At 47.2% G+C, this 27,029-nt stretch overlaps 1 protein-coding gene across 6 annotated transcripts in view; it reads left to right on the forward strand.

The window, feature by feature from the left end:
• Positions 1-2,987: 2,987 nt before the first annotated feature.
• Positions 2,988-27,029, forward strand: part of Evi5l (ecotropic viral integration site 5 like) — a 43,510-nt gene continuing 19,468 nt past the window's right edge. For 2 of the 6 annotated variants that reach the window (XM_052754681.1, XM_052754678.1), the window contains exons 1-6: positions 2,990-3,185; positions 19,831-20,015; positions 22,663-22,852; positions 23,819-24,043; positions 24,152-24,226; positions 24,831-24,956. In XM_052754681.1, the coding sequence (XP_052610641.1) occupies positions 19,864-20,015; positions 22,663-22,852; positions 23,819-24,043; positions 24,152-24,226; positions 24,831-24,956 (768 nt within the window). In that variant the 5' untranslated portion in view covers positions 2,990-3,185; positions 19,831-19,863. Of the gene's footprint in view, positions 3,186-19,666; positions 19,745-19,830; positions 20,016-22,662; positions 22,853-23,818; positions 24,044-24,151; positions 24,227-24,830; positions 24,957-27,029 lie in introns of those variants that run through there. The other 4 variants (XM_052754682.1, XM_052754679.1, XM_052754676.1 and 1 more) reach the window with 4 other exon arrangements.

A 27,029-nucleotide genomic window follows, 5' to 3' on the forward strand; every position in this document is an offset into this window, starting at 1 on the left:
ACTGGTTCCCTAAGCTGTACTTGAGTAGACTTGTTACTTTGGTCTGTCGTGAATTCCCTATTGGGGTGAGTGAGGTTAGGGAAAGCCTCACTGTGGACATAACAATCGGCTATAGGAGAATACAGTGTTCCTGATAAAAATGACTATTCCCATGGAGAGCTCACCAACACATGCCTAAAGCTCTAGCTGTGTCAAAGGCTGAGCCCCAGCATTCCAGACCAACCTGGGGAACGAACATACACCCCATCTCAAAACAGTAAATAAAAATTAAATGGGTTGGGGATGTGGTTCAGTTGGTATAATGCAAGAAGCCCGGGTTCAAACCCCAACACCATATAAAACTTGACATGGTGGCATTGCATATAATCAAAGCACTTAGGAGGTAGATGTGGGTGGATCAGAAGTTCAAGGGTATCCTTGGCTACTGAGCTTATGACCATCCCAAGATGAATAAGGTCCTGTCTCAAAAAAAAAAAAAAAACACCGTACCTTTTTGTGGTATTGGCGATGAAAGCTTTAGTCTCACACATGTTAGCAAGCTTTCTGACGTTGAATTACATCTTCAGAATCCCCAAAATTACTTCTATCAACTAAAAATGAAAATTGAGAGGGCTAAGTTTAGTTCACAGAATCCATGAAGGGCGGCTCATAGCAGCTCGTCCAGCTCCAGAGGACCTAATTAATTCTTCTGGCCTCTTCAGATGGCATACACACACATATACATAAACAGAACTAAAAAATCTTTTAAATTTAATAAATATTAAATAAAAATGAAAATTTAAATTATTTTCAAAATAGATTTGCTGCACTGAGGCCAAGAGAAGCATTGGATACCCTAGAGCTAGAGTTACAGGTGGCAGTTAGTCACCAGATGTGGGTGCTGGGCAGATGTGGGTGCTAGGAAGTGAACTCAGGTCCTCTCCTGACCCACCTGTCCAGGTGCCCCTTTCCTGTTGAGACATGGCTCCAGATAATCCAGGCTGGCCTCAGAGTCACTATGTAGCTGAGGATGACCTTGAACTTCTGTCTTTCTGCCTTCACCTCCCCTGTGTTAGGGGACTGCAGGTGTTTGCTACCGTATCTCTTTTACGAAAGTGCTGAGGATCCAATCTAGGCCTGCATGCATGCTAGGTAGACACCTCACCAGCTGAGCTACATCCTCAGCAGGAGATTGATTTCATCTTGATGTATACAAACGGGCTGTAGAATTTCTTTTAATGGAGGAAGGGAATACAGGAATGTACAGGGGAGGAGGAATACATTAGATTTATTTTTACCACCAAGTTTTTAGTAATAGTTTAGGAGATATCTTAACAGCTTCAAAATTTTAATGGGTGCAATATAGATAAAAGAGGGAGAGAGTATGTGTGAGCCAGGCATCATGGTACATAGCAGTAATCCCTGCACTCTGGAAGCTGAGGTAGGAAAGCCCTGAGTTCGATGTCAGCCTCGGCTGCACAGTGAGTAGGAGTCCAGCTTGGGCTGTGGTGAGAGCCTGTCTCAAAAATAAATTTAAAAAAAAAAAAATTTTAAGACCACGTGAATGTCAACTGTTTACTCCAACGATCAAAAAGAAATCCTGACCTTCCCTATTATGAATAGGCTCTCCTCTGTCTTCCCTCCTGTCTCCCTAGCCTTAGCTACCATGCTGAATTTGTTTTGTAGCCTTGACTGCTCCAGAACTCATTTTGTGAATCAGGCTGTTCTACACCTCTCAGCAGTCTTCCTGCCTCAGTCTCCCCAGCATTGGAATCCCAGACCACCCCGATGAACCTATGACGTCACCTTTCCTTCTATGACACATCTTCCCTGCCTCACCCTGTCCAAGGCCCATCCCCACATCCTAGACTAATCCATTTAATAAGTCTTGCCCGCTGTCAATGACGGTGCATACATGGTCTTTGTCCTCACTTACTAAAAGAATCTGGGGTCTGGTCATGGTGGTGAAGGAGAGGGAGGTGGAGATGGGAAGATAGGGAGTTCAAGGTCACCCTCTGTTACGTAGAAAAGTTCAAGACCATCCTGGTCTACAGGAAACTCTGTCTCAAAATAAAAAAAAATAAAAAAAAGGAATCGGAAGCGGGAGGAGGAGGAGGCGGCGGCAAAAACGATCATGGGTCCATTCATTCAATCTTCAAGCGTTTACAAACAGCTCTCACGTAAGCGGCTCCCAACCTGACTCCCTACCCACTCCGCCCCATCGCGCCCCCCTCCCCGCACCCCTGAAGAGGTAATGTTGGAGCAGGTGGAGGATGCAATCGGAGTTTTGATGCCAGATTCACCTAGCAGGGGCAGAACCTGACCTAACCACCCAGCCCACCGGCCAGACCCTGCTCTGAAGATAAGCTTTCCAGTAACTCCCCTTCTAACGCCCGGCCCTAGTCGGATCCCGCCTATACTTGCGCTGGGACACGCCCCCTCCATTAGCCCCTCCTCTATTCCATTCAGACCCTGGCCTCAAGTCCCACCGCCCAGGACACAAAACTCATTCCCAGTCTCATGACTTCATTGGTCAGATGCCATAAGAGTCCGCCCTCCATCAGTTTCATTGGCTGATTAGATGTCAATCTTCATAGCACACCCCCTCCCATCTCAACAGTTGCCAGGCCCGAGGTTTGAGGGGCAGATAATAATGGACGGCTCAGCCCCTCTCGTGATTGGGTAGAAATCAGGCTCTGGGTGGGACTTAGTGCCTCAGCTAAGGGTTGCTCAAGGCCGCATCCTTCCCTCAGAGGCACACCTCTTACCAATGATTATTGGTAGTTTAGGTGTCGATCAATACCATTCCTTATTTTGATAAGCAAAACCATGCGTCTATCACAGATTCTCTCATTCCCATTCGCTTCTCTCCTCAGAGAACCGTAGCCAGGGCCCGCCTCATGGACTAGCTGTGGATTGGTCAGATCTCCTGTCATTCTTTTGCAGTGGGCGGAGCCAATGGCCTAAGGGGGCGGTGAATTGGTTGACCGGGCCTCGGGGGGGCGGGGCAGCGGCTCCTGTCAGCGGGTGAAATGGCAGCGGCTGAGCCGGTGACGGCTGCGGTCCCCGGGGGCGGCTGAGTGAAAGGGGCCGGGCCGCGGGGTTTGCGGGACCCCCGAGCAGTCGCGACCACGGGCGGGGGAAGCGGACGACGCAGTGCAGGGACGGCGAGGCTCGGCGCGGCGATGGCGGCGCTCTCCGCGCAGGTAGGGCGGCCTCGGGCAGGGCCTCTTCTCCCGGGGGGTGTCAGTGCTGCGGGGCCCCGCGGGGAAGCCGAGCCAGGAGCGTGACTGGGGTCGCCTCGCCTCCCGAACCCGCGCTTGGAGCCTCGGCATTCCCAGCCCTGGACCCTGGAACTCCGGCCTCCGCCCACCCTCGTTCCCGATCCCCCCAGGATCACTTCCAGGGCTTCTAGGACCTCATGTCTCTTCCTCGTGATGCCCCCCCCCCCCAGGCTCGGGACCTCTGTACATCTTTCCCAGGACCCCTCCCTAGGAGCCTGTCCAGAGTTTCCCCATCCCCCCGGTCTGCAGCCCCCCACACACACTAGCATACCCTTCCAGTCCACAACCCCAGTCCCAGGACCCCTCCCATCTGCACATCTCTTGCATTTACGTCTCTCTCAACCCCTCTCTTGGGTTCCTATCTTCTGCGTCTGGCCTGCACCTCTCCAAGGAGACCAAGCTCAGAGCCCTGTACTCTTTCCTTGTGACCCAACAGAAACTCATGCCTCGCCTCTTAAATGGGAAGATTCTCAACTGAATCCACAGACATCAGCTCAGCCTGCTCACTTGGCACCCCTCATGTTCAAGGGCACCACTAAAAAAATAAAATAAAAATAAAAAATAAATCACTTCTAGGTCTTCTGAGAGGACCAGACACTGTTGCTGACTTTGACCCATCTAGATCCCAGCTTCCTGGAGAAATGAACACTAAGGACTTCCCAAAAGATAAATGGTGAATCCCATCCCTAATAGACACGCCCTCCCCACCCATCTTCCTGAGAAACCCACAGAGTGGGTTCACTTAGATACCCCTACACATACAGAAACCTAGGAGCTCAACACAGACCAAGACACATGAGTGCTCTCCTTCCCTCCCTCTGTCTCTACACACACACACACACACACACACACACACACACACACACACACACACACACACGACTGCTGAGAACTACACACCTCCTTGAACCGCACAACCCAGCACCCTCAACAGGCCCCCTAACTCAGACAAAAGACAGAAGATTGTGAGGTGATGGCTCTGTCTCCAGCAGCTAGCCTGTCCCTTCCACCCCATTCTCTTTGAGCTTGGTCCAGACTGGTCCTCCAGAGCGTGTCAGAGCCTGGAATTCACCTGGAATCATAGATCTCTTCCCCTTGCCCTGTCTCTCCCTGCCTTGCCCTTTTTAATAGGACAGCGTTCTCTCCTACACCAATGTCTCAAAAGGAACTAAGGCCCATTCCCAAATCTATGGCACACCTCCACCCCCACCATGGGGAGTGAAATGTTCCAGCTGCTCCTGGCCCCAGTCCTAAAGTCTGACCAGACTGGTGGGACCAGCATCCCTGCGTCTATGACATCTGCTGGCCTCCAGAGTGCTCATCAAGGCCAGTTCCTGACAACCCTTGTGAGTTCTTTCACCCACCACCAATATGCTTGGTCAAAACAACAGCTTTCTTCTAGCATTTGGGATCTGCTTGGACCAGGTCAGACCTGCCAGAAACAAAGACCTCTTTGTTTAAAGAATATTTTCAGAAAGGGAAAAAATGTGCTGAAGAGGGATGGGGGTAATGTGAAAGGAAGGAGTGCTCTGCATGACACCTTCACCTCACCCCCAAGTGTGCCACCCCCAGCCTGTCTGCCATTGAGCCACACTCCCCACATCCCTGGCTCTCTCATGGTTGTATTGCATTGGTTCTTCTCACCCATTCTGCCCCACCGCTCCCATCTTGGGGTCCCACCTGTGGGTTCCCTGTGGGTTCCTGCGATTAACTGAGGGTGGTTTGGAAGAGATCGAAGGTGGCTTGGCCCTGGCACAAGAGCTGAGGCAAGACAGAGAGGCAAGAAGAGATCACAACACTGGCTGTAGTGTGTAGGACTGCAGGGTCTGAGGAGAATTCAGAACAAACCAGCCCCAACCAAGCATTTAATATGCCTGGAAAGACTCAGATGAAAAAGCCTAGGCTTCCTTTTAGAATATTTACAAGCAAATTCTGGACAGATTTGGAAGAAAAACTCCTTTTGGCTCAGAGCCTCAACTTCTCCATCTGGAAAATGGGGCCATAAGCTCTTAGAATAGTATTCAGTGCTACAAGGGAGCCAGTGAGGTTAGGGTGTGGCCTTGTGTGTTTCCTGGGAGCAGTGTAAAAGGGAACAGTGGGGTTTAGCAGAAAAGACTCCACACACAGCAGTTGAAGTTGGCAGCATCACTGGCCCTGATGATCCCTGTCCTCAGTGGATAGTAGCCATATCTGAAGGTTGTAGCCGTCTTGAAGGAAGCTAGCTTAAATCAGAGCTGAAAGAATAAAGAAAAAGATGGTCTGTTGTGGAACTTGTAGTCATGCAGGGGGTCTCCTGGAAGGCCTGGTGACATGGGGAACTATTGGCCAGCCATCCTCATGCCCCACATAGAACACTGAACATGGGATAGACGTTTGTCACGTCCATTTGCTGAAAGCAGGGGTCCATGAAAAGACTTGAAGGTCACATAGCACATGGGAAACTGAAAGACCTCCCACTCCCCAGAGGACTTTGCACAGATGGGCACAGTGGGGTAGAAAGGCTCCCTGGGATAGAATGTGAACTCTATAGAAAGTGCCTGAAGGCTTCAAGCTTTTGAGTGGAACCAGCATAGCCTTGCTGTAGTTTGAGGATATGGATCCATTGTCTTTTATGTCTGTGCTTTGATAGGTACTGGTAGATCAGAAACATGTCTCAATTTCCTCCAGTAGAGGGTGATGTCAGTGTTTATGGGTGATGACCCACTGTACTCAGGGAATTGAGTCAAGTGTCCTGTATCTAAAGCCTGAACAGCCAGCTTGGAGAGAGGGGAAGAGTTGGACCCAGAAGCACACACTGATTGAGCTCATGCCTTGCATTCACAGTGCCAAGCACCATTTGCATATCATCTCAATTAATCCTGAGCAACCCGAAGGAGCCAGCATTCTAGTGTGTGTCTTTGCTATCACACCCTACTGCTGCAGAAGGGATGCAGGAGACAGAATTACATACACTGTGCTGCTGTAAGAGCTCTGAGAAAGGACCAGTGCATCCCCAGGGCATCCAGGAAGGCGTGGCAGGGGTGACTTATGGATGCAGTCACCAGACAGGCATGGCAGGTTAAGGTGTTCCAGAAGTACTTGGACAGGGTCCCAGGAGGTGGGAGCCAGCATGGTTCCTTCAAGGGATATGTGACTTCTTCCGAGCATGGATGGATAGGCTTCACCCTTCAGGCCAAAATATACCAAATGTAATCCACATGACAGTTATACATCATCAGGCACTCATGTTCAAAAAGAGATCAGAATTGGGAAGATTTAGGGAAGGTACAAACTATATCAACTCCAGGAAAGCCCAAGTCAAGCAATAGGAGGAAGAAGATTGTTGAGAGCTAGCGTGCTCCCCCTGCCACTCCCATCCCTCAGAGGGACATTTCAGTGCCCTTTTGCCACAATTTGCCTCCACTTTACTGTCAGTTCTCAGCATGTATCAATGTTCTTGTGAAATCATTTGTTTGTAGGTGGCATGGTGGGTGTATGTGGCTATTTTACATATGTGTAAATGCACATGTGTGTGACTGTACATGTGGAGTACAGGGGTCAATGTTGGGGGTCATTTCTCAGTATCTGTCCACCTTGGTTTCTTTTGTTGGTTTGTTTGCTTGTTTTTTATTTGATGTTTATAGTATTTTGCCTGCACGTGTGCACAGGCACACATGCATATCTGGTGCCCATGGAGTCCAGAAGACAGTGATAGATCCCCTGGAAAACTGAATTACAGGCAGTTATAGCCACCATGTAGGTACTGGGAATTGAACCTGGTCCTCTGCAAAAGCAGCCAGTGCTCTTAACTATTGAGCCATCTCTCTAGACACTGTCCACCTTGTTTTTTGAGATAAGTCTCTTGGCACGCCTTTAATCCCAGCACTCAGGAGACAGAAGCAGCCAGATATCTGTAAGTTTGAGGCCAGCCTGGTCAAGAGGGAGTTCCAGGACAGCCATGGCTACACAGAGAAACCCTGTCTCAAAAAACCAAAATAATAGTAGCAGTGGTAGTAGTAGTAGTAATATTAAATTTAAAAAAGGAAAAGAGAAGGAAAAAATAGGTCTCTCACTGGGCCCCAGGGACCCTCTGGTCTCTGCTTACCTAGCACTGATCTTACAAATATCCACCACCATGCCTGGCTTTTTACATGGATGCTGGGGTTCGAATTCAGGTCCTCGTGCTTGCATGGAAAGTACTTGACTATCTCCCTGGACCTATAAAGTAGGGTTAGTGAATAGTTAGGTTTTGCCTGTGTATATTATATGTATGGTATACTTGTATGTTCTGCTGCACAAGTGTGTGTGAAGGCACACTTGTATGCATGTCTGTGTGGATGGTAGAGATTGACACCAAGTGTCTTCTTCTATTGCTCTCCATTTTCATCTACTAAGACAAGGTCTCTTGCTGAAACTGTAGCACTACAGTTTGCCTAGTCTAGCTACCCAGCTTGTTTAGGAATCACCTGTCTTCTTTCAATTGCTTGAATTACAGATGGCTACCATCCCTTCTCTGCTTTTTTTAAATAATTTTTATGTATATCTCTGTTTGGCCTACTTGTATGTCTATGCATCATGTGCAATGCCTACAGCTAAAAAGTGGCACCAGATCCTCTGAAATTAGAGATACAGACAGTTGTGAGATTCAGGGTGGGTGCTGGGAACTGAACCTGGGTCCTCTGCAAGAGAATCCAGTGCTCTTAACTACTGAACCATCTCTCCAGCCCCTCCTGCTCAGCTTGACCTGGGTTCTATGAGTCCAAACAGTGGTCCTTATACTTGTACAGCAAACACTCTATCCATAGAGCCATCTTCCCAGAACCCCCATGAAATCTTTCCTTGATATCTGTCTCCCATGTAGTCTGTGAGCAAGTCCCATGAGAGGAGGGTATCTGTGTTTTTCACAGGTGAATCAAGATTCATATAGCAATTTCTCAGTAAAGTGTGTTTGATTTTACAAGCTAATGGGCTTCTCTCCCTCAGCCATTTCTGAAACAGAAAGAGGTCAGATCTGTCTGCCTTGGGTGGGTGCTAAAGGTAAAGCCAATATGCCTCACCTGGGCCCACCACCCAGCTTGACAAGCGCAGGAAGCCGGCACAGATATCAAAGAAATGCATCTTCATCTGTGCACCTGCTACAGGAAGCCCTTATGAAAGGACTTTGATGTTCTTCCTCTGTCATTTTCAGGGACATTAAAATAGAGAATATGAAGAAAGTTGCTCCCAAATGAACCTGTTACAGTGGCAGAAAAAGATACATGAAGAACATAAACTTACTCTTTTTAGGTCAGATGAGAATCTGAAGGTCATAATAGTCCACCCTTCAGGTTTTCACCTGAAGGTATGTTGCTGCTACTGCTGCTGTTATTACCAATAACAGTGATTATAGGTTTGCAGTGTTTAGTCCTTAAAGAGCATCACCATATAAGGGGCAGTTTGCACTGGACATTGGGGACTCCACAGTGGCCTTGACAGCCCTACCCTCAAGGAACTATCCATTCAGCAGGGAATAAATATAGGCCACTGTTGATCCTAAACACAGGACAGAAGTGGGAGTGGCAATAATACAGAGGGGAGAGGAGGGAGGAAGGAAGGGAAAAATAAAGGAGAGAGAGAGAGAGAGAGAGAGAGAGAGAGAGAGAGAGAGAGAGAGAGAGAGAGAGAGAGAGAGAGATTCAGGTACTATCATTAGCCCTGTTTACAGATTGAAATTGCATGGTACCCTGGATCACAAAGGGAGTATAAAAGGGATTTAAATTCATATTGCTGGCTCTAAGGTCTCAACTGTAAGCCAAGAGATCTAGAATAACTCTCCATACTCCAAGAATGTGGAAACTTGCAGAACATCTTGAAGAAATGACTAAAACTGACGGCATGTAGTGCCATTGGTAAAGTGCTTGGCATGCACAAAGCCCTGGATTCAATCCCCAGCATTATAAAAACAGAACAAAACAAAACAAAACAAAACAAAACAAAACAAAAAACAAAAAACAAAAAAAAAACAGGCTTAGTGGCTTTTCTACTTTCATTTCTCTTGGTGAGATAAAGTATCATGGTCAGAAGTTTGAAAGATGGCTCTGCAGTTAAGAGTACCTGCTGTTCTGCATAGGAACCAAGTTCAGTTCCCAGCACCCATGTTTGCGGGGGGCAGGGGGGGGCAGGCGGGCCAAGGGCAACAACGCTTGTAACTCCAGCTCTGGGGATCTGACTCCTCTTCTGGCCTCCAGGGGTACCAGCATTCACATACATATACCCACACAGAGACACGAGTACACATAATTAAAAGTAAAATGAATTTCATTGGACATGGTAGCACAGGCCTTTTATCCCAGCACTTGGGAGCCAAAGGCAGGTAAGATCTCTGAGTTTGAGGCTAGCCTGGTTGTCTACCAAGTTAGTCCCAGGACAGCCAGGTCTATACAAGGAAACCCTGTCCTCAAAATCCAAAATAAATTTTAAAAAATAATTGGAGGATGGGAGTTTCAAAATAGGATTTCTCTTTGTAGCCTTGGCCATCCTGGTACTCACTCTGTTGACCAAGCTGGCCTCAAACTCAGAGATTCTCCTGCCTCTGCCTCCCGAGTACTGAGATTAAAGGTGTGTGCCACCACCATCTGGCAATAAAGTGCATTTTTTAAAAATACCCTGACCAAAAATAACTTAAGAGAGGAAGGTTTATTTTAGCTTACAATTCCAGATTACAGTCTATCAGGAAGTCGAGCAGGAACTTAGGTGGTTAGTCACTATCAAGAATGGAAGAGTAGCTGGGCAGTGGTGGCGTACACCTTTAATCCCAGTACTCGGGAGGCAGAGGCAGGCGGATCTCTGTGAGTTCGAGGCCAGCCTGGGCAACAGAGTGAGTTCCAGAAAAGACGCAAAAAGCTACGCAGAGAAATTCTGTCTCAAAAAAAAACAAAACAAAACAAAAAAAAGAACGAAGAGTAAAGACTGTACCCATGCTCCTACTTGCTTGACTTTTGCTTAGCAAGATTTCTCACTCTCATATATTCCAGGGCCCAGCATAGGGAATGATGTCACCCACAGTGAGCTGTATCAATTAACAATCAAGACAGTCCCACAGGTGGGGGGAGAGGGCACAGGCCTTTGGAAGACAGAGGCAGGTGGGTCTCTGCAAGTTCGAGGCCACCTGATTTATAGAGTGAACTACAGGACAGCCAGGGCTACACAGATAAACCCTGTCTCAAAAAAAAAAAAAGAGTTCCCAAAATTGAGACACTCTTCCCTAGTGATTCTAGGTTACAGCAAGCTGACATTTAAAACTAACCAGCACTGTGGTCTACATCTGTCATCCCAGCATTCAATAAGTGGATCTAGAGGATCTAGAGTCCAAGGTCATCCTTATCTATATATCAAGTTTGAGACCAGCGTGGGCTACATGTTATCTATCTATAAATAAATAAATAAATAAATAAATAAATAAATAAATAAATAGTAAATAGTAAATAAATAAATAAATAAATAAATAAATAAATAAATAAATAAATAAATAAATAAATAAATACAGCTGAAAATGGGGATGAAAAGAGCAATCCCCAATGCTGTTCTTGTCCCAGGGACTATGTGGCCTACCTTTTGACAAACAAAAGAACCTGGAACCCAGCCAGACCATTGCCCTAGGACTTGTGGACAGCCACAGCAGTGATGTTCTGCTAGCCAGTGTAGGAAAATTGGGGTCAGCAGGCACCTTTCAAAGCTTTGGATCCTGAACTGAATCTATGTTCCCAGTGATCATGGGAGGGAGAGGATCAGACATGAGACAAAACCAAAAATGTGGGGTCTTTATTCCTGTTTGTAATGTCATGTACTCCCTAGAAGATGCCCGCATAGGCTCCCTGGCTCACTGTGCTGAAAAACAGTGACTGTGATTTACCAAATGCTAGCTGCACTCAGTGTTTTGCATATATCATTTCTCTCTGGGTCTTTTTGTTTTGTTTCTCAAGATGGTTTCTCTGTGTAGCTTTGGCCATTCTAAAACTCACTCTGTAGACCCGGCTGACCTCAAACTCAGAGATTTGCCTGTCTCTGCCTCCTGAGTGCTGGGATTAAAGGCATGCACCACTATGCCCAGCTTTGTTTTTGTTTGGGGATTTTTTTTGGTTTGTTTTTGTTCTTGTTGTTGTTGTTTTGAGACAGGAGAGAGGGTCTCATGTTAGCCTCAAACTCCCAGTGTAGCTGAAACTGGCCTTGAACTCCTGTCTTCCTGCCTGTACATTCTGAGTGCTGAAGTGACAAGCATGCACCACCATGCCTGACTTTGTGGAGGAGGGATATTTGTGCGAGTGCACATGCCTGTACGTGTTCACAGAGACCAGAGAAGGGCATCAGGGGCTTCTCTTCTATCACTCTCTGCCTTATTCCTTTGAGGCAGGATCTCTCCCTGAACCTGGAGCTCATATTTTAGCAACTAGCAAATCCCAGCAATCTTCCTATCTCTGACCCTTACAACACTGGGTGCCGGCATCTGAACTCGGGTCCTCATGGTTAAGCAGCAAGTACTCTTAACCACTGAGCCACCCTTCTAGCCCACACACCTGGTTTTATGTGGTGCTAGGAGTCGATCCCAGGACTTCATATATGCTAGGCAAGCACACTACCAATTGAGCCACATCCCTGGCCCATATTTATATTGTTTTTAAAATAAAAATGTAGAGAGGGTGGAAGCATCATGGATAAGCTTAGGGCAAAGACTCTAGAGTGAGAAAACAAAATTCAAACCCTCTATGACAGAATTGGGGTACCAACCACTGACCCTCTACTCAGCGTGGCACTGCTTACATGGCATAGTAGTACTTTGCTCTTCTAACTAACCTTGTGCACAATCTTTTTTGAAAAGAACTTTGGGGGGCTGGGGATATAGTTCAGTAGTAGATCACTTGTGTAGCATGCATTAAATCCTCTTTGATCACAAGCACCACAAATAAAAGTTTATTCACACACACACACACACACACACACACACACACACACACATATTGTGTGTATAATTTATTTTTATAATTTGGGGTGTTTTTTTGTTTTTTTGTTTTTGTTTTGAGACAAGGTCTCTTGTAGCCCAGGCTGGATTTGAATTCATTATGTGGCCAAGAATGGCCTTGTTACATTTTTATTTATTTATTTTGTGTGCAAATGTGTATGTGAGCATATGTCCTCTACAAGAGCAATACATGTTATTAACTACTGAGCCATCCTTCCAGTTCCTAAAGATTTATTTTTATTATTTTTTATTCAGTGTCTGTGTTTGAATTTGTGTGCATGTGCATGTGGATATTTGCAGGACATCGGCTCCTATAGAGCTGGAGTCCAGGCTGCTGAAAGCTGACTGACCTGGATACTAGAACCCTAACTCAGGTCCTCTGGAAGAGCAGCAAAAGCACTTAACTGCTGAGCAGTCTCTCCAGCCCAACACCCTTATTTGTTAATACACTTTTTTTGTTTATTGGATCAATGTATGTGTATGACTGCATGATGTATGTGTTCAGGCATGCAGGTGCATATCACTTTGTGCATGTGGAAGTCAATGACAGCCTCCAACATCTGACCACACCTTCCATCTTGTTTGAGACATGGTGTGGTATTGTGTTCCCCAAAATATTGTGCACCCTAATAAACTTATCTGGGGTCAGAGACAGAACAGCCACTAGATACAAAGGCTAGAAAATGGTGGCACCCACACCTTTAATCCTAGCACTCCAGAGATAGAAATCCCTCTGGATCTCTATGAGTTCAAAGCCACATTGGAAACGGCCAGGCATGATGGCACATGCCTTTAATTCCAGAATGCGAGCCTTTAATCCCAGGGAGTGGTGGTAGAAAGCAGAAAGGTATATAAGGCATGAGGACCAGAAACTAGAAGCATTTGGCTGGTTAAGCTTTCAGGCTTCTAGCAGCAGTTCAGCTGAGAGCCATTCGGATATGAGGACTCAGAGGCATCTAGTCTGAGGAAACAAGACCAGCAGAGAAGTTGGCCAGGTGAGGTTAGCTGTGGCTTGTTCTGTCTCTCTGACCTTCCAGCGTTCACCCCAATACCTGGCCTCAGGTTTGATTTTATTAATAAGACCATCTAAGATTTCTGCTACAACATGGTCTCTTGCTATTATGCTAGCTGGACCCAAGAGCTTCTGTGGATTCTCATGTCTCTATATCCTGTGTTGCCATTGGATTTCTAGGATTACAGACAGGCACTACTTGTCCAGCTTTACAAGGGTTCTGGGGATTCAAAGTCAGGTCCTCATGCTTGCACAGCAAATACTTTACCCTTTGATCCATCTCCCCACCTACCTCTAATTTCCATGTTCTGTCCTTAGTTATCACATCTCCTTCAGCTCCTATGGGCTATGGCATTTCCTAGTAATGCCCTTGTTTTTGATGACCTTGACAGACAAGAGGCCTCGTTGATATTTCATGCAGTATCCCTTCATCAGGACCTGGCTGGTGTTTGTCTCATGGTAGAGTAAGACAATGACTTCAGTGGAGAAAAACCACGAAATTGAAGCACCCCTCCCCATCACCTCCTGTCAAGGGCATGTGATATCCTTGTGAGGTTACTGTAGCTGCTGACCCTGATCACCTAACTAAACCACATGGGAATTTTTGTCTTCATTCACTCAACAGATGTTTACTGAGTACCTACCAAATGTTAATAGTAAATTAAGGACTTAGAGCAGAAAGATATTGCTTTGTCCTCCCATCGTTCACAAACTTATAGAGCAGGCAAGGACAGAAAGCCATTGCCAGAGAATGTGTGTTGGGGGCTGAGAAGACAGCCCAGTGGTTAAGGCATGTGATATGTAAGTGTGAGGACTAGAGGTCAGATCCCTTGTACTCACCTAAATGCCTGATGGGTGTTCTAGGCCACCTGTAATCCCAGCTGTCTAGATAAGCTAGCAATGTAGATGAACTCCAGATCTAAGTGAGAATTCCTGCCTCTATCTATAATGTGAGCAACTGAGGAAGATACCTGACATCAACCTCTGCATGAATCCTATTGCATATGAATGTGCCCCTCCATCCTGTGCATGCGCACACACATATATAGGAAGAATATGTATATTGAACTGGGGTTGGGGAGTATTTTCAGAGGAAAAAATTCAGGATGGTAGAACAAGGTTGACAGATTTCATAATAAGCATGCTTAAGGTGGAGCTAAAGAGATGGATGGTTCAGAGGTTAAGAGCATTTGTTGCTCTTTCAGAGTTCGGTTTCCAGCACTCACTTGATGGTTTATAACCATCTTTTTTTTTTTTTGGTTTATCCTTAACTCCAGTTTCAGAGAGTAAAACATCCTCTTCTGACATCCAAGGGCAGCAGGTGCACATACATACATCCAGGCCAAACACTCATACTCATAAAATCAATCTAAAAAATGAAAAAAGAATGCTCAAAGCTGGAGAAATGGCTCCGTAGGTAAAGGCATTTACCAGCAAACCTGACAGCCTGAGTTCAATCCCAGGGATGCACGTGGTGCGAGCACACAACTGACTCTCACAAATGGTCCTTGGTCATCCACATACATGCTGTGACACACACACATACACACCACTAATTAATTAATTAAATGTTTAAATTGGGGAAGAAAAGGGAATTCTCAGCCAGGAGCAGGGCTGCAGCTCAAGTAGCAGATTGCTCATCCAGCATGCTCCAGGCCCTGGGCTCTGACTGCAGCACCACACGAAATTGGGCATGGTGATGATGTCTCTAAACAAAAAAACAAAGAATAGAGAGGGAAGGGGGAAGAAATATGTGTTAGATTCAACTGCACATAGCAGGCCAAAAGACCCTTTCTAAAATCCCACCCTAGCCCACAGGCCCTAAAAGACAAGGCTCTGGTTACTACAGAATTGTTCTACTCCTCATGGTGTTCCAGCCCTCTCCCTTTGTTTTTTTGTCTTTTGGGTTTTTTGTTGTTTTCTTTTCCCATACAGGGCCTCATGCATGCTAGGCAAGTGATCTACGTTCCTACTTTTTTTATTATTTTTTTTAATTTTGAGACAAAATATCATGTTTCCCAGGCTGACCTAGAACTCATTGTGTAGCCAATAGCAATCTTGAACTTGTAATCCTCTGCCTCAGACACCCAGGTGCTGTGATGATAGGCATGGGCCATCATGCATGGTTTCCCAACTCATTTTATTTTTTGGGACAGGGTCTCACTACGTTGTCTTGATCTCACTCTCCAACCCAGTCTGGTCTTGAACTTGTGGTCTCCCTATACTAGGCTCCTGAACAGCTGTGATTACAGGCCTGCACCACCAGGCGCTGCCCCATCTTCTGTGCATAGTTCCTTTGCAGCCTAACTTATCCTTCATCTTTTTGATTGAGGTGTGATTCATGTAATAAAAGTCATCCACCTAAAGTTTATCACATGCACAGTGTTGTACAGCCATCACCATTATCTAATTCTAGACACCCCTTACCCTCTAGGCAGTCATCCTACTTCCTCTCTGTCTCTGCCCTGGAAAGCACTAATCCATTTCTTGACACTATAGATTCATCTAATCTGCATATTTCATGTAAGTGGAAACCAACAACTTGTAACTGGTTTCTCTCACTGAACATAAGGTTTTTAAGGTTCACCCATGTTATATCATTCCTTTATAAAAAGGCTTAGTAATATTCTAGTATATGTTTTGCTGAAGCATTCATCTATTGATGGATACTTACATCATTTGTACTTTGTAGCTACTGTGAGCAGTGCTGCTATGAACACTCACTCGTATGTACCCTTGTATGGGTGGATACTTCAGCTGTCTTGGGTAGACCTCTAGTGGGGAAAGTGTTGGATCCTACTGTAGCTCTTTACTTTGAGAAACTCTGCCTGTCTTCCCATTCCAAGCATTTATCTGGATCTATCGTAGACATTTTGGGTGATTGTTTCTTACTAGGAAGATCAAGGGTGACTCCTGCCTTAGTGTGAAGGCCACTGAGTATTGTGCAGGATCTGGGGAATGATGGAGCTGTTGAGGGCCAGCTGGCAATCTTGGCTAGCCCTGATAGAAAGAAAAAGCAAGAGATGAGCGTTTCACCTGTATTAGTTGGTTTAAAACCTGAGAGTAGGGCTGGAGAGATGACTCCATGGTTAAGAACACTGACTGCTCTTGCAGAGGATCAGGTTCTATTCCCAGCACCCATGTGGTGGCTCACAGCCATCCTTAACTCCAGTTCAAGAAGATCCAGTGCCACCTTCTGGCCTTCATGGGCACCAGGCACACATGTGGTACACTTACATACAAGCAGTAAACATTCATACACAGAATACACACACACACACACACACACACACACACACACACACACACACACACACACCCATTTGGTTTCTTAAGACAGTTTCTCTGTATGTAGCCCTGGCTGCCTGTAAGTGCAAGGGTGAAGCGCACTCTGAGGCTGGGCCCTCTCTGCTTCTCAGACACTGTGTATCCCAGGCTACCTGGTTATTCATAGGTGCTCTTGCCCTGAGCTCTCAGTGCTCCCCAAATCCAGCAGTAGTTCTGGACCCCTCATCCTGCCTCTACCTCCTCTACTGCCTCTTATATGTTCTGCCAATTCTGAGACTGGCCCTGCCTAGAAAGGTCATTCTGCCTCAGCACTTTGTGGCAACAACCCTGTCTAGCCACAGACTTTGACACTGCTGGAGGTCCTGTAGCAGCCCCTTCTGTCTCTCCCTCAGAAATTATTAACTCCTAGTTCAGCAGTTTACAACTGCTTGAAAACCTTTAGGACAGGTGATCACCAGCCAGCCCAGCACTCACAGAAACCTATAATCCTGGACTGGGGAGGGATTAAAATACCTGCTATGCAAGTTTTAGCAATGTATTCCAATCGCCAGAACCCATATAAATGCCCGGTGGTGGTAGTCTGCCTGTACTTCCAGCTCATGAGCTCTGGGTTTGATTGACAGACCCTGCCTCAATGAATAAGATGGAAGCGTGATCAAGGATGATTCCTGATATCAACCTCAGGCCTCCACATGCAAATATATACAGAGAGAGACACACAGAGACAGAGACAGACAGAGAGAGAGAAAAGAAAAAATGAAAACCAAAATCCAGAGTGCTCTGCTCCCAAATAGAGTTGGGGAGCACTTGAGGCTGGAGATAGACTCTGGATCCCTGGTCCTGTAGGGAGCCAGGTTCCTGAGGAGGAAGAATTCTGAGATCCTCATAAGATGAAATGAGAGCTGTGAGACTCCAAGCCCCACTCATAATAGAACATCAGTGGAGAGAGGTCCAGAACTAAGCTCATGACCAGGGTGAAATCCAGCTGGTCTGGGATCCCTGGAGTTGATTGGGAACTATAGAGAGGTGCTCAGTGCAGATGGGTGAGCAGTGTTCTTCTCTCATATTGTCTCTGTTCCCCACTGCCTAAGGAATCAGATGTCCCATCTGCAGGGACCATGTGAGGCCCTTTCTGTGACCGAGTCAGAACTGGGTCAGGTTGGGTTCAGGAACACAAAGCAGACTTCTGGGATAGAGCACAGAAGGATGTGGGCAGGTATGAAGGTACCATGCTATGTAATCAAACTGGAGCAGAGATTTCTTCCTGTCTCTACAGCCCCGGGATTCTCCATGTTCTCAGACCTTGCATACTGGCTGGCCTCACCAAGAGGAGCTAGATAGGAGGAACATGTTCCCCAGCCTCTGCCTTCCCTCCTAGAGCCTTTTCCTTTTTTTATTTTTATTTTCAATCTGTGTGTCATCTATATCTCTCCATGTATTTGTGTGTGTGTGTGTGTGTGTGTGTGTGTGTGTGTACATGTTCATGTGTGTGAGTACAAGTGCACATGTAACCATGTTGTGCATTTGGAGGTCTTAAGGAAAACCTTGGATATCAGAGTCTCCTGTTGGTGGCCACTGTGTACTCCAAGCTAGCTAGCCTACAAGTTTCTAGGGATTCTCTTGTGTCTACCTCCCATCTCACTGTAGGAGGGCTAAGATTACAAAAGTGTATGTGCTACCATGTTACCTTTAGGTAGATTGTAGGCATCCAAATGCATGCCTTCATTAATATGTGTTTTATCCACTAAGCCATTCCTCAGACCATTCCAATGCATTTTCTGACCCAGAAATGCTCCCCACCAGGGAAATGCCTACTCTGCCTCCAATCTCCTTCATGCCATAGCAGACCCTAGGAACTCCAGCTCTCAGCAAGACCTCCCGCCATGGTCCAGGATATATAATAGCAGCCGACACTGACAGACAAACATGTCATATGCTATACATCGCATGCTTGATTCACAGTCACCCTTTGAGACTGGTCTTAATGGATCCTAGTTTCTACAGACCAGAGAAGCTCAGTGACTAGCCTAAAATCACACAGGTTATTGACAGAGAGTCAGGTCTCAAACAATGGCTTTCTATGAGTCTACAGCTTTTTCTGCTGTTTTGTATGTGTGTAGAATTGCACATATGTGAGTGTGCATATGGAGGCCGAGGACACCGCAGCTGTTGTTCTTTAGCTGTCCGCTCTGCTTATCTCTGTTTTGATCTCTAATTTTGTATGTGTCTGTGTATATCATGTATTTGCTTGCCCTTCAAGACCGGAAGGAAGAATTTCATCCCTTGGAGCTGGAGTGACAGGCAGTTGTAAACCACCTGATGTGGGTGCTGGGAACCAAACTTGATCCTCTGGAAGAGCACTGAGCCAACACTCAGGTCATCACCTTTTTTTTTTTTTTAAAGACAGGGTCTCTCAATGGTCTGAAATTCACCAATTTAGCTAGGCTGGCTGGTCAGTGCACCCCAAGAACCTTCTGCTTCTCTCTCCCTAGCATTGAGATTAAAGCACACACCGCCATACCAGCATTTTTTACATGGGTTTGGGGATCTAACTCACTCAGGTCCTCATGCTAATGTGGCAAGCACTTTACAGACTGAGCTGTTTCCCAATCCTGAGCATTTGGTTTTTATCACCAGACAGGCAGAAATAATTTTTTTAAAAAGGCATTATCCTCAAAAGCCCCCAGAAGGCTAAGCAGATGACCCCAGGAAAAGTAGGAAAGAAGCCCTGGCATGTGGAGACTGAGATCAGGATGCTCCCTCTGAACCTTCAGCTCCACTCTGTATCCACTTAGAGCACTGGTTCCTGGCACTTTGAAGTGGCCTTGGCTTCCCAGCCAAGGAGACATTATTGTTCCAGCCATTGACAACACCAGACAATTAACAATGGTGAGTAACTGCTTCGTCTGAGCCAGCAGCACACTCTTCTTGATGAGACAGGGCAAGTCAGATGCCACCATGAGGCTCCCAGGGCAAGCCACTGCAGAGTACAGAACACAGTCAGAAGAGGTCACCAGAACAGAGGCTTCTGTACCCCTGAAGTTTCACATAGGATCCTTGGGACCTCCAGTGACAGGAAGCCTCTGGCCCAGGCCCTGCTGCTGGATTTGAGCTTTGGCTCTTGGATAGGTTGCAGCACATTGAGTCTACGGTACAACTGGGAGTGGACCAGAAGCAGGAAGTCTGGGATGATGGAGTGTTCTCAGGGTGAGCAGGCAGACTCTGCTGGCCCAGAGCTAACTGTCCAACGTGGGCATCCACCCAGTGCTAACTACATATATCTCCAACCTCAGACAGAGCTGTAACCTGGCTTACCCTCCTGGCTGATGAGCCTGCCCACCATGGCGAGCCCCACTCTGAGCCCCGACTCCTCATCTCAGGAGGCGCTGTCAGCACCCACCTGCTCCCCAACCTCCGACTCCGAGAACCTCAGCCCAGATGAACTAGAGCTGCTGGCCAAGCTTGAAGAGCAGAACCGGTGAGTTGGGAGGAGAAAAGTTGGTTCCTGGGTTCCCAGGAACCTTCACACTCAAAGCTGGACCTGGGCTACACAGAGTTACAGCTACCACAAGATGCTTAAAGAAGGGTTTCTCTTTCATCCTTCCAATCTGAGCTGGATAAATTGGTTCCCTCATCCAGAAGAGGAAACCTACATTTCAAAATGTCAAATGAATCTGGCTGCCATTTACAAAGCCATTTTTGAAGGAAGAGGTTAAAGCTCCCAGCAGACCCTGTCTTAGAGGTCTTGTTTTGTTTTGTTTCGGGGAGGGGGAATCTTTGAGTTTTCTGTCTGTTTGTAGAATCCCCTCACTGGGGGATTCTAGGCAAGAGCTCTACTGAGCCGTATTCCCAGACCCTCACTGGGGGGTTCTAGGGGAATGCTATACCACAGAATCATGCCCACAGCCCCTCACTGAGGCATTCTAGGCAGGGGCTCTACTACTGAGCCACAACCCTGGGAGCCACAACCCTGGGCTCATACCATTACTCAGGAATAAAGTGAATCCAGCAGATCAGGAGACACTGGCCACAAAAAAAGGTACTTTATTACTTACAGTTCCCAAAAGGAGAGGAAACAACCTGTCAGTCAGGAGGCAGACTAGAGTGTGAGGAACAATGCTGGCTAGAACCTTTGTGTTGGTTTCCATGGGCAGGAGTGGGTGAAGCAGGGCAGGCAAGCACATGATTCACTGACTTGAAGCATTTCAGTTAGCTCTGGCTAGAGGTCTATACCTGGATATGCTGGGTACTCAACCCTGAGGTGATATAAGCAGATGGATGGTGAGCAGAGTGTAAAAGCTTGATGGAGGAAGTGGTTAGGGTGTGGGTGCTGGATTGGTTGATTTGCATATGAAAGTTCACTCACAGGCACGTGGGCCTTTCCTGTTTTTAATAACTGCCTAGCCCTAGGAGGGACCATCCCAGTCCCTCCATCTATCCAGAATCTATAAAGCTGTCAAAGGTGTCCTAAAGATCCTAGCACCCCAGCACATGGAGAGCTATAGCAGGAGAACCAAGAGGTTGAGGCCAGCCTGGGCCTTGTAACCAGATCCTGTTTTAAAATAAAGGGCTAGAGCTGTCAGTGGTAGGACACTCACCTAGAATGCACAGGTCCCTAAATTCAATCCCCATTTCAAAAAATAATAGAGGAAAGGAGGCTGGATATATGGCTTAGTGGTTAAAAACCTAGCTAGTTGCTCTTTCAGAAGACCTGGGTTCAATTCCCAATATCTACATGGTGACTCACGGCTATTTGTAACTCCAGTTCCAGGGAAATGGATTCCCTCTTCTGATCTTTGGGCACCAAGCACATAATGGTGCTCAGACATACATGCAAGCAAAACACCTAGAATACAAACAAAATGAAATATTTAAAATATGAATTATTCTGGGTACTGTGGCACACACCTTTAATCCCAGCCCTTGGGAGGCAGAGGCAGGTGGATTTCTGAATTTGAAGCCAGCTGACCTACAGAGTGAGTTCCAGGACAGCTAAAGCTACACAGAGAAATCATGTCTTGAAAAACCAAAATATAAGAAGGAAAAGGAGAAGAAGAAATATAAGAATTATTTTTTAATAAAAAATAAGGAAGGAAGTAAGGAGGAGAGATGGTTTTTATTTATAAGGTCCTTGAATATAATCCCCAGAATCCACATTAAAAACTAGTTATACCAAGGCATTTAACCCCAGCACTCAGGAGGCAGAGGCAGGTGGATATCTATGAGTTTGAGGCCAGCCTAGTCTACATAGGGAGTTCCAGGCTAGCCAGGGCTATACAGTGAGACTCTGAAAAAGAAAAAAAGAAAGAAAGAGAAAAAGAAAGAAAAGTAGCCATGCTGAATGCTGACACGTGCTTACAATTCCAGTAACAGGGAGGTAGGGACAAGGCAGATCCCAAAGGCTCACTGACCAGCCACCCTCAACTAATTGGGGAGATGCAAGTTCATGAGGCCCTGTCTCAAAAATAGTATGGACTCCTGAACAGTATCCAAGGTTGGCCTCCAGCCTCCACATGCATGTGAGCATCCATGTATGTACACATACTATGAAGAAAGGAAGGAAGAAGAAAAAGACATGGCTAATACAACCCCACAGTGTCCTTGGTACTCTGTGACTGCCCTCAGCCAGAGCTTGCATTCTGAGCCCCTCTATAAAGTGTAGACCATCCCTAAATCTGCTATGCAAAGTTGGTCTGAGCATGAGATTTCTGTCAAGAAACACACACTCAGCCCAGTGCTTGGGACAGAAGAGGGACACAAATGACTTCCCAAGGGCCAGTAGATGAGGGCATGGCTCAGGGAGGTTAGGTCAATAGCCAAGGTCACTTAGCAAGAAAGGCAACATGGGGTCTGGAGAGATGGCTCAGCAGTCAAGAGCACTGGCTGCTCTCTCAGAGAACCCCAATTGGGAATCCTCACAGCCACTCCAGTTCCAGGAGATCCAATGCTCTTTTTTGGCCTCCACATGCACCTACAGGCACGTCACACACACACACACATATAAAAGTTTTTAAAGAAAAGGAGGTGATGTGGATCTAGTCTAAGAGGTCAGGCACTCCAGAGGACCCTGTGTCCAGGATTCACTGGAATTTTCTGGCTTCCTCCCTCCCATCCTTCCTGCCCAGGCTCCTGGAGGCCGACTCCAAGTCCATGCGCTCCATGAATGGCTCCCGGAGAAACAGCGGCTCCTCACTAGTATCCAGCTCCTCAGCCTCCTCTAACCTGAGCCACCTGGAGGAGGACACATGGATTCTCTGGGGGCGCATTGCCAACGAGTGGGAAGAGTGGCGGCGCAGGAAGGAGAAGCTGCTCAAGGTGACCTGAGGCAGATGTGGATGAGCATGAGTCTGGCCAGCCTGGTCTTTTATCCACCAGGCAGGGCCAGGTAGCACAGCTTAGGCAGAAGGGTGGAGATGTGCAGATGGGACACAGGGACAGGAGAGAGGGGGTAGGACGGAGAGGTCCTGTGTCTGCTTACTTCCTTCTCTGGTGTGATGGTGAATACCTATGGCCCCTGCACTCAGGACACTGAGGCAAGAGGCTTGCAAGTTGAAGGCCTGTGTGGACTACATAGTGAAAGTTTGTGTCAAAGAACCAATGGCTTTAAAAGAATGTGGGGGCTGGGCTGTGTCTCTAAAGTGCTTGCTATAAGCTTGAAGACCTCAAGTCTATTCCAGCACCTGTAAAAAGATGAGCATGCTGGCACGTGCTTGTAATCCCAGCACTAGGGAGGCAGAGACAGGCAGATCCCTAGAGCTCTCTGGCCAGTCAGCCTGGCCCAGTGGGCGAGTCCCAGCCAAGTAAGAGACCCTGTCTCAAAAAACACTGTGGATGGCTCAGCAGGTAAAGGCACTTGCTGACAAGATTAACAATCTGAGTTTTATCCTCAGGTCCCACATGATAGGAAGGAATCAGTCCTTCAAATGCAGATGCAAGTTGTTCCATGACCTCCACATGTGTGCTGTAGTATATACTACCTACACACACACACACACACACACACACACACACACACACACACACACACACACACACATTTATACATGAATATGCATACAAACAGAAACTAGGCATGAGAATTGGGTTTGTAGCTTAGTGATAGAAGAGTCACTGAATGGAGGAGCCCTCAGTAAGTACCATGACTAGCTAAAGGACAGTGACTCAGATGTCCTTTGTACCATCCTAAAAGCATGGGTTGGGTTGGCCTTGGGACAGCTGCAGTGCATGGGGCAAAGCCCAGCCTTGGCCTCCCTCTCCCTACCTCACCCCTCCCCATAACAGGAGCTGATCCGGAAGGGCATCCCACATCACTTCCGGGCCATCGTTTGGCAGCTCCTGTGCAGTGCCACAGATATGCCTGTCAAGAACCAGTACTCAGAGCTACTCAAGATGTCCTCACCATGCGAGAAGCTGATCCGCAGGGACATTGCCCGCACCTACCCAGAGCATGAGTTCTTCAAAGGCCAGGACAGCCTGGGCCAGGAAGTCCTGTTCAACGTTATGAAAGTGAGGCCCCAGTGTTGGCTCTAGCCACCTTAGCAGCAGTCCCCACTTGAGATAGCTCTGTGGGGGCTGGTGGGAACACTGTGTTCACCCAGCCTCCTTCCCTTCCAGGCATACTCCCTGGTTGATCGGGAAGTGGGCTACTGCCAGGGCAGTGCCTTCATTGTAGGCTTACTCCTCATGCAGGTAAGTGGCCACCCTGGGGTCCATCTCAAGAGATGGGCACAAGAGCATTCCCTACATCCAGGGACTTCCTAGGGCCAGAGCCTTCCTCAGGAGCCAGCTCACTGTGACCTCTGACAAAGGCAAAGCTAAGCCTCCAGTGGATGGATACAGAGGGGCTAGGCTCTTAAACTGCCTGGGTCCTGGTACTGTACCATCCAGGACAGGAACAGGGCTTAAGGAACAGTCGAACAGGGAAGAACCATGGGTCAAGGATTTGGGTGTTTATGGGGGCTTTGGGACTCCTCCAGAGAAATCAGAAGGCACAGGACAGGGAGAAAGGAGACAGCTAGGAGTGAATGGGGATGTCCCGACCAGGTAGATGAGACTATGGCACTAGCAAGGTTTAGGTACAGCCCCACTGTTTTCTGTCAGTGGCCCTCAGCAAATAACATCAGCCAGCAGTAAACAGTACTGACCGTATTTATGGTTTATTGGATGGGTCCCCGTAGCCAGGTACAGAAACAGGCCCCTGTGTACCATGACACAGTCCAGAGTCTGAACATGTTCTTCCCATCCTTCTGTCACTCAACACACACACATACACACACACTGCTGGTCCCTCCAGATGCCTGAGGAGGAGGCCTTCTGTGTGTTCGTGCGACTGATGCAGGAGTACCGGCTGCGGGAGCTCTTCAAACCCAGTATGGCCGAGCTGGGACTCTGCATCTACCAGTTTGAGTACATGCTACAGGTAAGCAGGCCTGGGATGGCCACACTGAAGCTATCTCCAGAAAACCCCTAAACTGGAAAATGTAGGCCTGAGAAATTACCCTTGGGAGCTGGAAATGTGTGTCAGTTGGTAGAATACTTGTCTGTCATACATAAAGCCCTGGGTTCTATCCCCAGCACTTTATAAACTGGGCATGTTGTGCACATCTGTCATCCCTGGACTTAGGATGTTGAGGCAAGAGGATCAGAAATTCATGGTCAGTCTTAACTACATAGGAAGCTCACAGCCACCCTGAGCTACATGAGACCTTGTCTGAAAGAGAAAGAGGACAAGGGGGAGTGGTGGCAGAGGTAATGTGCCTGGAGCCTGGCAAGGTGGTATATACCCATGATTCTAGTGCTTGGGTTTATGAGACAGGAGGATAACAAGTTCAAGGCCACCCTAGGATACTTAGTGAGGTTCTGTCCCAAAATCTAAGAGCTGGGAGGTTGGAACATGGTTCAGTGGTAAGAGGACTTGCTTAGCTATGTAAGAATTCTGGTTCTGTGGAGGAGGAAAAGGAAGTGAGGGGAAATGGGAAAAGACAGAAGGAAAAGAGAGACGGAGAGGCAGGCCCATAAAGAGACTTCTGTCTGTCCTGTCCCCCAGAGATGAAAGAACACAACCCTGGAGCATGCTGGAAGGGACAAGGCTAACTAGGACAGGGCTCCTTGACTCCTAAAGGGGCTTCCAGAGCCCATAAAGCAGAGTGGGAGGAGGAGGGCTGGCTCCATGTGCTAAGGGTGTGGTGGAAGGAGGAAAAAGTGTTGTCTGTCTGCCTCTGCTGATTACGGGGAAGCTGCAGACGTCTCCATTTATAAATAGCAACCCCACAGGGCTCACTCCTGGCTGGCAGACAGAACCTAAGTGTTTATGCTGCATACACATGCATGCATACACCATTCTTATACTCTTATACACACTGGCCTGCTCAAGAAGCCCATTGCAAGAGAACTGTGCCGTCAGTGAGTTATCAGTGAAGGCCCCTCTTTAAGGCTCTGAGGACAGGGTGGTAGAGCTCCATAAGGAGCTGATAGTTGTACAAACAGGAAGTTAATGCAGAGAGCTGGGATAGCATGCTTGCTTAGCATTTGTAAGGTCCGAGGTTTGATCCCCAATATCCTTCTCTACCCCCCCCAAAAAGAAAAGAAACTTCATGGCTGGGCATGGTGGTACACACCTCTTTTTGTTTGTTTGTTTGGGGTTTTTTGTTTGGTTTTGGTTTTGGTTTTTTGAGACAGAGTTTCTCTGTAGGCTGTCCTGGTACTTGCTTTTAGACCAGGTTGGCCTTGAACTCACAGAGATCTGCCTGCCTCTGCCTCCCAAGTGCTGAGATTAAAGGCCAAAACATAGATAGAGACAGCTGGACGTGGTAATACATGCCTTTAATCCCAGCTCTTGGGAAGCAGAGGCAGCCAGACCCCTGTGTATTCATTAGCCAGCCTGATCTGCATAGCAAGTTCCAGGACATTCAGGGCCATATAGTGAGATGCTGTCTCAAAGATGGTAGCAGTATCAACCTCTGGCCTACACACACACACACACACACACACACACACACACACACAACCTTACACAGGCACACACATATGAACAGATACACACTTCCTACACATACCCACAAATAGAAAATAATTTGACTCCCAGCATCTGCCCCTCTCAAAGTTAAGAAGTGATTGCAACCCCAGGCTGAAAAGCCTAAGACCTTCACAGGCCTAAAATTTACACAGCCAAGCAGATGTGTAATCTATAGCACAGAGAGATACTGGTTCAAGGAGGAAGCCCAGGGCTCTGACACCTTCTCCAGCCTCAGTTTCCCGGTGGTTTGCTACTATCTAGCAGCCTGAAGTTGAAGTCAATCACACACTGACAGGCATTTCCTCAAGTCCTGCTTGTGTCCCCATGTCACTCTAAGTTTCAGTATGCCGCAGCTTTCCCCAGACACAGTAGCTGAAAGAGGACCTAAGGGTGACCTAGGTTGCCCAGGGTGGGTCGGCTCCTTGGAGGTGAGGGGCACCGAGGCTCAATGCCTCCCTCTCCGTGCCCACCAGCCTC

The sequence above is a fragment of the Peromyscus californicus genome, unplaced genomic scaffold (genome assembly GCF_007827085.1).
Source record: "Peromyscus californicus insignis strain IS unplaced genomic scaffold, ASM782708v3 Scaffold_2__1_contigs__length_46816999, whole genome shotgun sequence".
NCBI classification, from domain to species: Eukaryota; Metazoa; Chordata; class Mammalia; order Rodentia; family Cricetidae; genus Peromyscus; species Peromyscus californicus.